This window comes from Rhinolophus hipposideros (assembly GCF_964194185.1).
Source record: "Rhinolophus hipposideros genome assembly, chromosome: 17".
In the NCBI taxonomy this organism is placed as follows: Eukaryota; Metazoa; Chordata; class Mammalia; order Chiroptera; family Rhinolophidae; genus Rhinolophus; species Rhinolophus hipposideros.
In genome coordinates, this window is record NC_138063.1 from 42,786,634 (window position 1) to 42,801,265 (window position 14,632).

Here is a 14,632-nt window from a genome sequence, read left to right on the forward strand (position 1 = left end):
ACTGAGTTAAGCTAGGCCTCCAGATAATATTGTATTAGCTTTAGGCTTCCAGTGGAAAGGAAAATATCCTAGAAGTCAGTAGTTTTAGGTCCTAGTCTTAACCACCACAGGCCTATCTGTATAGCAGTAGCCAGGTTATTTACATCTCTGGGTCTCAGTTTCCTTCCTCAAAAATTGAAAGTTGGCTTAGATTGGTTATTTTCAATTGTGGAGATACCTCAGGTGCAGTCATAAGGACAAGCAGAAATTTGAGTAGGTTACCATTCTGGGTTTTCTATTTCTACCTCAAATAGAGCAGCTCCGTGTTTTTTTCACCTGTTTTATATATTAGTGTCCCTATGTAAGATTGCAAATGGGGAAAGGGAAGTCTTTTTTTGGTTTAAAAAAAATAAAAACTAGGCTAGACTATTTCTAAATTCTTAACATGTATTTTGTGATTTATTTATTTACAGTATTTAATGAAGCATATCCTAACTAAGCATAGTAGTAATTGAGATAAAAAGGATGTAGAAGATGTTTAAGAGTTACATAATGAGACTTTCTATACTTGAAATGTCCACTCAGTTTTTATCAGCTATGTAGAACAGGGTTTTTTGGGGCTCAGTATTATTGACATTTTGACCAGATAATCCTTTGTTGTTCGGGGCTATCCTGTGCATTAGAGGATTTTTATCAGCATCCCTGGCTTTTACGCAGGTGATGTCAGTAGCAGCCCACCCCACTCCCACATACCACTTGTAACAACAAAAGAAATGTGTTCAGACATTGTTGAATGTCTCTTTGTGTTGGGAAGCGGGGAGAGATAATTATCACCACTGGGTTGAGAGCCGGTGATAGAGAAAATGTCCAGTGTTCCTTAGACAATTAAAAAACATGACATAACTGTTACTTTTAGGGTTAAATTTACAACTTATATACTTGAGACTTTGTTTTTCTTGATACATTGTCTATAAATAGGGTAAACTGCTACTAAAATCAACAGTGTTTCTTTCATTATGGTGCCCAGTTGTATACTTTAATCTGGGATAGCCATGAGATGCCACTTGGTTTCTTATCCTTCCCCAAAATATATTTTTAAATAAAAACAGCTAAATTTGTAACTAAAATCACTAAGCACTATTAAAATATGAAACATAAAAAGGAAGATTTTAAGACATAAATATCATGCTAAATTAGGTACATTTTTTTCTCTAAGGTTTATTAATTTTAGTTGGATTCTAATCTCATGTTTACTTAAAATGTCCTTCTGTAAATTTGCTCTTCTTTTAGCCTCAACCCTGGTCACATAACAAATACACTTATTCCTTGTATTCTTGCTAATTTCATACCAATGGACATTACTCTTCCTGCTCTGACTCCAGCTGCTGCCCACGTCTCCCTGCTTCTTTGTTAGCTGTTACTGCTCCTCCTTCTGCTATCATTTATTGAGCATCTCTTGTACAAAGTACTTTCTCTTTCTTTTTTTTAAATTAAAGTTTATTGGGGTGCTAAGTACTTTCTATATTCACTGATTTTTTTATTTTTTAAACATTTTATTTATTTAAGTGTGTTTTTCCAGGACCCATCAGCTCCAAGTCAAGTAGTTGTTTCAATCTAGTTGTAAAGGGCACAGCTCACAGTGGCCCACATGGGGATCAAACCGGCAACCTTGTGCTCTAACCAACTGAGCTAACCGGCTGGCCCAATATATTCACTAATTTTTTAGCAATTCTAAAAGGTGATTAATCCCCATTAGGTATATCCCCTGTTTATAGATTAATTGTGCTTTTATTCATTGGATGTTTATTAAGCACTTGTTAATGGCCAGGCATCCAGAAGCTAACTGAGCATAGAAGTCAAATGACATATATAGTCTGTTATATTCTTCTAGAAGGGATTATAATGATAAAGACTCAGGGAGAATGAGTAAATTGCCTAATAACACAGCGAATAAAGGATAGCTGAGACTTCTTGAGAATTGCAGTGTTGCTATAAATTTAATAGTAAATCCCACCAAAGCACAACTTAAATTAGAACCAAAATATTTCTTTGCTTGGGAGACTTGTATATTCTTTATTGAAACTATTATAATTTTTAATTCAATTTTGTATTGTTATTTTTGCCAACTTTAAATGAAACAATTTTGTTTAATCTTAATCTTTTTTTGTATTTGTGTAGCTTTTTTATGCATTCCAAGATGATCGTTACCTCTACATGGTGATGGAATACATGCCTGGTGGAGATCTTGTAAACTTGATGAGCAACTATGATGTACCTGAGAAATGGGCACGATTCTATACTGCAGAAGTAGTTCTTGCATTGGACGCAATCCATTCTATGGGTTTTATTCATAGGTAAAAATAAAAATGCTTTAAATTTTCTCCTTTGTTGGAAGAGAGAAGCTGAAGAGTACTTACACTTTATTCGATTAGCATTTCCCACTCTGTATCCACCTATTCGCCTTCCATATGACATGAATGATATTTCAGAATTTAAAACTTTGAAATTTGTAGTTTAACATTTCAGCTTAATATTGATGTAAATACATGTATTTTATAATATCCCTTAATCTGATTATATAGCTTTTATATGGTGTTCAGAAAAATAGAAATGTTAAGCTGGTTTTCTGAGGTATGTGCCAGAGTGTTAAATAGTTTTCATTTTTTAATATACAAATTAATTTGCTTTTGATGAATTTTATATACAAATTTTTAATATACAAATACATTTGCTTTTAATTAGTGACTAGGTCATATTTACTTATTACAATAATTTCATTTGTTTTGTAAACACCACTTGAATCCAAATGTGCAGTTGCTGTGCTAAGTTCCAGGGATACAAAAATGAAAGTGACTTAGTCCCAGTCCTGGGGTTATTTATGTACTTTTGTTGAGAAGTGTGTTTCAGTAACTTTTTATATCTAAGTGTTACACTTTTTTATGGTTATTCTCTCTCAAATGATTTGATTTTCTCCCTGGAAGAATCAACTTCTACTTAAAAAGAAAGGGAATATTATGTCTTCTTCTGAGGCATTAAAATATGAAGGGGTTTCCCTGCTGAAGTTCAATTTATAAATGTGGTTAGAGAGCACACACAGATCAAAAGTGCCCTTATCTACATTGACTGAGGATACATGGCCTAAAATAACTGCCTCATATAATTTTTATCAGTGTCTGATCTGTTTCAGAAATGCTCTACTGGTTGTTTTTTTTTCCCTCCCCTTAGAGATGTGAAGCCTGATAACATGCTGCTGGATAAATCTGGACATTTGAAGTTAGCAGATTTTGGTACTTGTATGAAGATGAATAAGGTTAAACAATTAGATTTTAATTTAGTTTTTACTAATTCAAGACAAATGCTTTTAAGAAAATATTATAGGAATTTACTGACCATAGCTGGTCTTGTACAGAATTGATGTGGCCTGTCTCCTTTGTTGAAATTGATGCCATGGTTTCAATGTTGTATTATTAGCTTGTAAGCTATTTATTTTTTCCTCTTTATTTAGTGTAAGTGTACATTGCCAAATTTACTAAATCCTTTATCATAACTCTATAATATACACTATTGGTAACTAGAAATGGAATTAGTAACTAAATACTAATCCCAGGGTTAAAATTAATTTCATAAATATTGGGTTTCAGTAATGTGTGTATTTTTTAATGTTTCACTTGGCCTCCTATTAACATGTAAAAGATCTTATTTATTTTAAGAGTCAATCTTAAGAGATACCCAATCTCATTATTTATATAAAAAATAACATATACATAGTTAAAGTAGCAATTATACTGCTTTATTTTCAGTTAAAACAGTTTATATGTGTCTAGGAAGTTGTATTTATTATTTTATAAGGAAAATTATTGCTTAGAAGGAAACACATGAGAACTTTTGTGTGAACATTTAATTATAATTCTGTTGAATTAACACTAGCTAAATTAAGTAACAAGGATGTAGAGTTTTTGGTTTTAGTTTTTGTTTGTTTTGTTGTTGAGAGAGTTAATATGCATATTAGATATTCAGTATGCTTAACACTGTTGTGCCCTTTCCCCCATACACATTCCTCTCCATCTTATATTTGTATAGTCAATTCTTTTATACGTTTTCTTCAGTTTCAAGCATTGTTAAATTGAATGGCTTTTTTAATAAAAACAATTAAATCATTTATATATTAATATTATAAAATGATTCATCCTGTTTGCCCCTCCGTCAATTTGCATTGGTTTATATACTTGCTATCTACATTTAAAATGAAATCATTATATTGGCACAACTGGGGGAATAATACATATTGGCAGTGTGTCTTTCTAGTGGCATATTTACAAAATAAAAAATTACTGCTGTATACATATGCATATTGTGACTATACTGTGTGTGCGTGTGTATGATTAATTTATTTGTTCATTTTTGTCAAGTTTGCATTACATTTTAATATATTTTATAGCCCAAAGATTTAGAGTTCTATAGATTATATTAAAGTCATTTTAAATGACTGAGACTTTATATTTGTATCCTAATCAAAATTTGGCCTGCCACTCTTTTTAGGAAGGTATGGTACGATGTGATACGGCAGTTGGAACACCTGATTATATTTCCCCTGAAGTATTAAAATCTCAAGGTGGTGATGGTTATTATGGACGAGAATGTGATTGGTGGTCAGTTGGAGTATTTTTATATGAGATGCTTGTAGGTGAGTAAAGGAGGATTCTGTGTACCTCTAAAATAGTTACTCATCCCAAAACTTATCTCTTGGTTTCTTCTATTAAAATATTTATTACATTAAGCAGTGTTGATTTTGTTTGTAGGGAACAAACTGATCCAAACTTACTTTTAAAAAGCTATTTAGAAGATTAAAGCAACTTTGTGACATATTTCTTTTTACATATTAAGTGTGTGTTTTCAGTTTATGTATATTTAGTAATCTTTAAGCAAGTAACATTGACTCTGCCTTTGAAACTGATTTTTTATTTTCTTTTGTTTTCCCTATCAATTTTTCAGGTGATACACCTTTTTATGCAGATTCTCTGGTTGGAACTTACAGTAAGATTATGAACCATAAAAATTCACTTACCTTCCCTGATGATAATGACATATCAAAAGAAGCTAAAAATCTTATTTGTGCCTTTCTTACTGACAGGTAAATAATCTTAACATTGACTTTTTTTCTATTTGTTCTAAGCAAATTCTCATTTTGCTGATTAGTTTTTAAAGTCTGTATCTGAGCCCCTATGTTTGAACTATTGGAATAAAAATGTTACCATTCCCAAAATCATGCATGACAGTGAAACCCAATATAATTTTATGATTTTCTGGATACCTTTTCTGGATCTCAACTCACTTGCTTTATCTAAGAAATTAAGATAGAATATATTCTTTTCTGATGGCTAGACCAGATGATTCTTTTTATTTCATTGTTAACTTTTTAACTTGGTTAAGCATAAAAATGATGGTATATTTTATTGAGTCTGAGATTTTTTTTTAACATGTTAACATTTCCGAAAATAGAGTGTATCTTACAATCAATGGCATGTATTAATTTAATTGGGAACATTTATTCCCTAGTGATAGAAAAATGATGATGCATCTTCCAATTGACAGCATTTAAGATAACACTGTATTGTATACTTGAAATTTGCTAAGAGAGTAGAACTTACATGTTCTTGTTCCCCCTCCCTCCCCAAAAAAGATAAATATGTGAGGTGAAATATGTGTCAATTAACTAGATGGGAGAATCCTTTCACAATGTATACATGTATCAAATCATTGTGTTGTACACTTTATCTTAAAATGTTCTCAATTATACCTCAGTAGAGCGGGGAAAAGGATTTAATTATATACGGTATGTGCTTGTTGAAATTAACTACATAGTGCAAAGCTGTAAAATGAAATGTATTTCTTATCTCCTTCCTTCTAGAGATAGTCATTGATATGATGTCTTCCGTATTTAAGAAATATTTTTATACATGTATATGCATGTGTGTGTTTTAGAAACAAAACTAGCCTGTTAACTGTATTTTGCCCAAATTTGTGAGGGAAAAATAAGGATGCGAATTATACAGGGGTTGTACTAATTCCATATCTATATAAATGTTTTTAATTCTTTTGTTTGTGCTTATGAGTTAAAAGTGTAACTTTAGAAATCATTAATGATATCCATATGCAAAATAATGTCCTGGAATACGATAATCGGTTTTGTTGAACTTAAGACAAAGTTGTAACAACGAAGAGTTCTTGGTCTTCTATGATGTGTCAGTATTGTAAATTTGTTACCAGTACATAACATTTCTTGTACCTTGTATCTCTGTTCTTGTGTTTTGTAATATTTGTTATATAAAGGTTTTTGTCATAATATGTTAAAAAAATAAATGCTATAATTCCTTTATAGTATAAAACACAAGTACCTAAATGTAAACAAATACAAATTTGAATTAAAAAATTAAAACAAAAGATTTTTTCCCCTGAATGTTTGGGCCCAAAATGTGGGTACGCGTTATATACGGGAACGTATTATACAGGGCTAAATATAGTTTGTATACCCTTGTGGTTTAATTTTTAAATTTAAACATGAACCAGATGGCTTACTAAGATTTCAATTAACATTATATTTGTACGTTGTTAATTTAAATAGTAGAGAGACCTAGATACTTTTAAATATATTTCAATTTCTAATTTAATTAAAATTAACTTATCTCCCTTAGAACATGAAATTTATAGTTTTTCAGATTTTTACATTTTAATGTATGTGCTATATAAATATTAGTGCTGTGCCGTGTGTTAGGTGCTAAGGATACACCATGTTTCCCCAAAAATAAGACCTAGCCGGACAATCAGCTCTAATGCATCTTTTGGAGCAAAAATTAATATAAGACCCGGTATCATATCATATTATATTATATTATATTATATTATATTATATTATACTATACTATACTATACTATACTATACTATACTGTATTATATTATATATTATGTTATAATATGTTATATATTATACTATACTATATTATACTATATATTATATTATCTTATATTAATTTTTGCTCCAAAAGACGCATTAGATCTGATTGTCCGGCTAGGTCTTATTTTTGGGGAAACAGGGTAGAAATGAACAAGATACACAGCCACTGTTCTCCACTACCTCATAGTCCTTTGGAGGAAATAATGATATGAGACATTTATCATACAGAGAGGGAGGTACTCTGAATTAAGTAGTGTGTGCCATAGAATCATGGAGAGGTGCACCACTCCAGTCTGGGAGAGTCAGGGAAAAAACTTCTTTAAAAAATATCATATAGCTAAAGCAGTTAATCTTTTAACTCATGGAAAAAATTGTAATTCAGGGTATTATTGTTTATAAGTAATCTACTAGAGAACAAAAGTTGCTAAGTTCCTCTCTCAAAATAAGCTCTAGGCATGTTTTTAAACACTATCTCTTACATTCACTGAAAAGGCCAGGAATTAATAACTTGTCCTATTAAAGCTCTCAAATTTGGTCAGAAATATTTAATAGATTATAAAATGGAAGTTTAAATTTTTAAATGCCTTTCTGAGCTTTTGTTAGTTTCTGCTTTGAAGTAAAGTTGTTGGTTGCAAAATATGTGTAACTACCACTGTTTTAAAAAGCTATCGGAAAATTCACTGTTTTTTATTCATTATGCTAATGAAGAAAGGCGAGTGATTCATCTGTATTTCATTGACAATAGAAAGTCATGCAGTATCAACAGATCTTTTTTTTGTATATTTTTTTCTTTAAAAAAAATTCTTTAATCTCAGTCTTGAACTTATTTTTTATTTAAGATGAAAATTGTGCTGATGATCAGTATAATTTCAGGGTGACTTAGAACTGTATTTAACATCCTGCACAGATTTAGAATCAAGCCCACAAATAAACCTGGACAGATTATGATATCTTAAATGATTAATAACTTTTCTCCTTCCCTCTCTATTCAGAGAGGTGAGATTAGGACGAAATGGTGTAGAAGAAATCAAACGACATCTCTTCTTCAAAAATGATCAGTGGGCTTGGGAAACACTCCGAGACAGTAAGTTACTTTTTATTGCACGTTACAGTGAATATTTGAAAGTAGTTGTGGTAAATAGTCTGTTGAAATTGCCTTGCTAATATATGTGTATATCTGATGAAAATCTAAAGTATACAAATGCAATATGGGTGTTGTCTTAACTTAGTTAAAAGAGAGTATATTTGATAATATTAGGAAAGTTGTACTGCTGCTGCTTTTACATCCCACTCAAGATACCAAGATGAAATACTATGTACCTATAGTGGAGCTGGGCTCTGGAGTCGTAAGTTGATATTTGATCTTAGTTGAATTGCTCTTTGTTTTAGATGTTAGTATCTCAGTCAATGAATGGAAGAGTCAATGAATAACAGGTAATGAAATTAAAATATATTTCTTGTGAAAATACAAGTTGTTTTTACTAAAACCTAAAATAAAATATATGATTCTATTATTGATAAACATTAGTAAAATATTGATTTGTATGAGGATGTAGGAAATTAGGGTATATTGATTCCATCAGGCTTGCAGCTTACAGTTCAGAAATAAAAATATGTAGTGTGCAAGAAGTTCATTTTCGGTTAGTTTAGAAAATCTCCCTATTTCAAAAAACAGTTAAAATTACATAATTTTACAGAAAACCTCGTTCAGCATTGCTCGATCAAAATTATCATGGCACCAAAGTTCCCATCATTTTTGTGGATTTGGGAGGCTAAGAATTTATCTTTCCCCTGTTGAAGACTCAGGAATTTTTTCCCCTTTTCATTATCAAAGAAAACATAGTGTATATAAGACTCTCTCTTCTTGCTGTACCAATAGCAATGAATAGTAATGGAAATGGACTCACTATGTGGTTTTAGAAACAGTTATAAATTAGTTATTTGTCTTAAGGACTGCCTGTCTGTTTGAGACTGTGAGGGATAGTTCTTTCTGAAGAGAAAAATCTTGTTAATTTTGAAGAACTAGGTCATGTAGGTTTGCCAAAATTAGTGTTCACTATCCTAGTTATCAAATATTTTAAAAGAAGTAGTTACATTGCCTTTCAGTACGGTACATACATTCTACTAAGCTATAAAATTGACTGAGAGGTGGGAAGGGGAAGTAAAAAATTCCTGTGGAAATTAAGAAATTGTACCTCTACAAAGAATGACATTGAATGACCTGCTATCTGGAGAAGTTACAGGAGCAACTTGACATTGGGAAAATTTAACAGCTATACACCGGGAAATAAGGAACTTCCTCTTCCTCATAAGTAAATATGACATGATTGTTGTCTTCATGCTGCATGAGAAACTGTTGCAAGACAGAGATTGAGTAGAAAGAAAGAGAGGTGATGAATGGTTGCATTGAAAAGCTTTGTGTTATTATTCAATTTATGCTCTTTGTAAAATTTAAGAAGGCTGAAAACATATAAATATGATTATAAATCTGAAGAAAACTTAAATGAGGACTAAAGAAATACAAAGTATCTTTCGTATTGCTTTAAATTCTTTTGCAAAGTGAAGCAATGCATAAATACCTATAAAATAACCACACAATAAATGACTCTAAAACGTAGGGAGAACATATTTTTTTGTGTGTTTTGAAAGACTGATATTAATTATGAGGAGCGGTAACCTAGTCAACAAATATTGAACACCTACTGTATGCTGAGCATCATTCTGTTTCAGTCAGTAGGAAAACAACAGTGATCAAACCAGCAAACATTCTTTGCATTGTGAAGCTCATAGTGTAGTGGAATTGTGGAGTCCAAACCAATGGCATTTTATGATATTGTTATACCTCCTTAATATAACTGTTTATAGTTATGGAAAAAGCAGGTAAAGTGAATTACTTCATTGATTTAAGTCAAAAGAACTTTATATTTAAAGAATGTCTGTAATTAGGTAATTTGTTAGTAGTATTATCACTTGTATATTTTTTTAAAGATTTATCCATCGCTTTGCTATAGTATACTTAGATTTAACATACTTACAAACTTTTTGATAGCTTTTCCTAATCCTAATACCTCCTATTTTATAGTCACTGTTTAGAAAAAGAAAGAAAAATTAAAGTCTGTAGTATTTATTGTTCTCTTCTTCCTTTTCCCTCTCCCTATCCCTTCTTCACTTCCCACCCCTAAAATACCAAGAATACTTTTGTTCTGAACTGACCTCTCTGACCTTCTAAGTTTTCTAACATTACGAAACAGTTCTAATTCTTTACAATTTTTTTTGACTGTCCAATTTTCTTTGGCAAAATTGCTTACCTTTTGCAAATAATAGTTCTTTTGGTAGTTTTACCACTTTCATGTCTACAAGTTACAGTGGTAATTAATCTTTATCATCTTTTCCTTGGTGGTGTGGGAGCAGGATAAAACTAGCATGATTTTTTACAGAATTTCCATGAGCTTCCTGATCTTATTCAGTGCCTCTTAATTTAGAGGCACAAAGTATTACGATTGTAAAATTACTTTTCCACCCATTTGAGATAGAATTAAATGATAGGAATGAGATTAAAGATAGAAGGCAGAAGAAATGAAAAGACTAAATAACTTGCTACAAGTCACATTGCTAGTAAATGACAATGTCAGGATTCAAATCTAAGTCTGATTCCAAAGACTTTGATCTTCCATAATACCACAAACCACTTAAAGATTTCCACTATTCAGTATTATCAGACTAGAAATGTAGGGAATGATACTTCTTGGCAGTTGAATTTGGAGAAAAGAAAATAACATTTATTACATATAATAATACGTTATTAATAATATTATGTTAATATTTGTTAACTTACAAAACACTTTGCCATTCATGACCTCATTTAAGATATTGCAAGTACTTAATCCACCTGTAGCTGGTGAGAAATACACAAGGTGGTAACAGTGCTGTCGGGTCATGAGGAAAGTTCTCAGTTTAGTTAAAAACAAATAAAATTGATTGTCTCTAAGCACATATATACTATTTTAAGTTCTGTAGATTAAGTCTGGTATCCTCTCTTTCAGAGTTACATTCTCATGGGAGAGATTATCAGTATAGGCTTAGTGGATAAAGAATTTAGGGTCTAACAAGTTTCACGTCTTAGATGTTTAGACCTTCTCACCATTACATTGGGCTTTAAAAAAAAAGTTTCAGAAAAATTATCTTTTTATTGTAGTAAAGTATATATAACATAAAATTAACCATTTTAACCATTTATTTTAGTGTACAGCTCAGTGGTACTGATCTTCACATTGTGCAACCATCACCACCTTCCATCTCCAGAACTTTTGTATCATCCCAGACTAAATTTCTGTATACATTAAATAATACTCTCCATTCTTCTCTAACTCTAGCCCCCCAGTAGCCACTATTCTACTTTATGTTTCTATGAATTTAACTATTCTGGTACCTCAGATATCATCCTTTTGAGATTGACTTATTTTACTTAATCTTTGGGGTTCATCAATGTTATAGCATTTCTCAGAATTTCATTTCATTTTAAGGCTGACTAATATTCCATTGTGTTTTATATACCACATTTTTTAATCCATTCATTTATTAATAAACATTTGGAATGCTTGTATATTTTAGCTATTGTGAATAACGCTTCTCTAAACATTGGTGTACAAATATGTGTTGGAGTCATTGCTTTCCATTCTTTTGAGTTAATTTTTATATATGGTGTAAGGATACTGTCCCTGGTCTCTACCCCTAGATGCCAATAACGTACCTCCCTCAGTCTAACAACTGATAATGTACTTAAGCATTACCAAATGTCCCTCAGTCAGCAAAATGGTTTTAAAATTGAGAACCAATTAAAGTCAAATTTATGCCTAGAACATTTCTTTTTTTTTTTTTAGTAGTTTCAGTGTACAAAACAACATAATCGTTAGACATTTACACCCCTCACAAAGTGATAACCCCTTCAGGTCTACTACCCCTCTGACATAGTACATAGCTATTATAATACCATTGACTATATTCCCTATGCTATATTTCATACCCTGTGACTATATATGTATTATAGTTGACATTCAATATTATTTTCATGTGTATAACACATTGGTTAGGCATTTATATAATCTATGAAGTGATCCCCCTGATTAGTCCAGTACTCATCATAGTCTTTACAACATTATTGATGATACTCCTCATACTGTATTTCATACCCTGGGAATATTTTGTGACTACCAATTTGTACTTTCTAATCCGCTCATCTTCTCCCCCATCTCCACACCCCTCCCATCTAGCAACCATCAGTTTTTTTCTCTGTGTCAATGCATCTATTTCTGTTTTCTTTGCTCATTTATTCTGTTTTTTAGATTCCACATATAAATGAGACCATATGGTATTTGTCTTTCTCAGTCTGACTTATTTCACTTGAACATAATGCCCTCTAGGTACATTCATGATGTTGCAAATGGTAAGATTTCATTCTTTTTTATTGTAGAATAATACTCCATTGTATAAATGTACCACAGTTTCTTTATCCAGTTGTCTATCGATGGGCATTTTGGTTATTTCTTATCTTGGCTATTGTGAATAGTGCTGCAGTAAACATATATTTCTTCGAATCACTGTTTTGAATTTCTTTGGATAAATACCCAAGAGTGGAATTGCTGGGTCATATCATAGTTGTAGTTTTAATTTTTTTGAGGAACCTCCACACTGTTTTCCATATGGGTGCACCAATTTGCAATTCCACCAACAGGACATGAGGATTCCCTTTTCTCCACATCCTCACCAACACTTGTTGTTTGTTGATTTATTGATGATAGCCATTTGGACAGAAGTGAGGTGGTATCTTCTTGTGGTTTTTATTTGCATTTCTCTGATGATTTGTGACGTTGAGCATCATTTCCTACATCTATTGGCCACCTATATGTCCCGTTTGGAGAAATGTCTTTTCATGTCCTCTGCCCATTTTTCAATTCAATTGTTTGTTTTTTTGGTGTTGAGTTGTATGAGTTTTTTTATAAATTTTAGATATTAAAACCTTATAAGATGTGTCATTGGCAAATACGTTCTCCCATTCAGTATGATGTCTTTTAGTTTTGTTAATGGTTTCCTTTGCTGTGAAAAAACTTTTTATTTTGATGTAGTCCCATTTTTTATTTTTTTGTTTCCCTTGTCTGAGGGGATATATATCAGTGACAATATTACTAAGGGTAATGTCTGAGAGTTTACTTCCTATATTTTCTTCTAGGAGTTTTATGGTTTCAAACCTTACATTTAAGTCTTTTAATCAATTTTGAGTTTATTCTCCTATATTGTGTAAGAAGGTGGACCAGTTTCATTTTTTTTGCATGCATCTCTCTGGTTTTACAGCACCATTTATTAGATAAATAGTCTGTCTTTACCCCAATGTAAATTCTTGCTTCCTTTGTCATAGTATTAAATGACCAGATAAGCATCGATTTATTTCTGGGCTCTGTATTCTGTTCCATTGATCTATGTTATGTGTCTGTTTTTATGCCAATACCATGCTGTTTTAATTACTGTAGTCTTGTAGTATAATTTGATATCAGATAGTGTGATACCTCCTGCTTTGTTCTTATTTCTCAGGATTGCCAGGGTAATTTGGGGTCTTTCACGGTTCCATATAAATTTTAGGATTATTTGTTCTAGTTCTGTGAAAAATATAATTGGTATTTTGATGGGGATTGCGTTGAATCTGCACATTGCTTTGGGTAGCATGGACATTTTAACTATACTCTTCCTATCCATGAGCATGATATATGTTTCCATTCATTTGTATCTTCTTTAATTTCTTCTTCAATGTCTTATAATTTTCTGAGTATAGGTCTTTTACTTTCTTGGGTAAATTTATTCCAAAGTAATTTTTTTTGATGCAATTGTAAATGGGGTTGTTTTCTTAATTCTCTTTCTCATAGTTCATTATTGGTGTATAAAAATGCAATCAATTTCTGAATATTAATTTTGTATCCTGCTACTTTACTAAATTCATTTATCAGTTCTAATAGATTTTTGGTGGAATCTTTGAGGTTCTCTAAATACAGTATCCTGTCACCTGCAAATAATGATAATTTTACTTCCTCCTTTCAAATTTAGATGCCTTTTATTTCTTTTTCTTGTCTGATCACTGTGGCTAGAACTTCCAGCACTATGTTGAATAAAAGTGGTGATTGTGAACATCCTTGTCTTCTTCCTGATCTTAAGGGAAATGCTTTTAGCTTTTCCGCATTGAGTATGATATTAGCGGTGGTTTTGTCTTATACGGCCTGTATGATGCTGAGATATGTTCCCTTTATTCTCACTTTGGTAAGAGTTTTTATCATAAATGAATGCTGGATTTTGTCAAATGCTTTTTCTGCATCTATTGATATGATCATGTGATTTATTTTTCATTTTGTTTATGTGGTATATCTCATTAATTGATTTTTGGATATTGAACCAACCTTGCATACCAGGAATGAATCCTACTTGATTGTGGTATATGATCTTTTTAATGTATTGCTGAATTCGATTTGGTAATATTTTGTTGGGGATTTTTGCATCTATGTTTATTAGGGTAACAGCCTATAGTTTTCTTTGTTTGTAATGTCTTTGTCTGGTTTTGGAATCAGGGTAATGATGGCCTCATTAAATGAGCTTGGGAGCCTTCTCTCCTATTGGAGTTTTTGAAATAATTTGAGGAGAATAGGTGTTAATTCTTTTTA

General features: G+C 31.5%; 1 protein-coding gene across 5 annotated transcripts in view; it reads left to right on the plus strand.

Moving 5' to 3' along the window:
* ROCK1 (Rho associated coiled-coil containing protein kinase 1) overlaps positions 1-14,632 on the plus strand; it is a 149,219-nt gene that overhangs the window by 69,355 nt on the left and 65,232 nt on the right. For all 5 annotated transcript variants that reach the window (XR_013995286.1, XR_013995287.1, XM_081078778.1 and 2 more), the window contains 5 exons: positions 2,158-2,333; positions 3,205-3,289; positions 4,519-4,663; positions 4,972-5,110; positions 7,925-8,016. Coding sequence is in view for 3 of the 5 variants with exons in the window: in XM_081078778.1 (XP_080934904.1) it covers positions 2,158-2,333; positions 3,205-3,289; positions 4,519-4,663; positions 4,972-5,110; positions 7,925-8,016 (637 nt within the window). In the remaining 2 variants the exon portion in view is untranslated. The remainder of the gene's footprint in view (positions 1-2,157; positions 2,334-3,204; positions 3,290-4,518; positions 4,664-4,971; positions 5,111-7,924; positions 8,017-14,632) is intronic.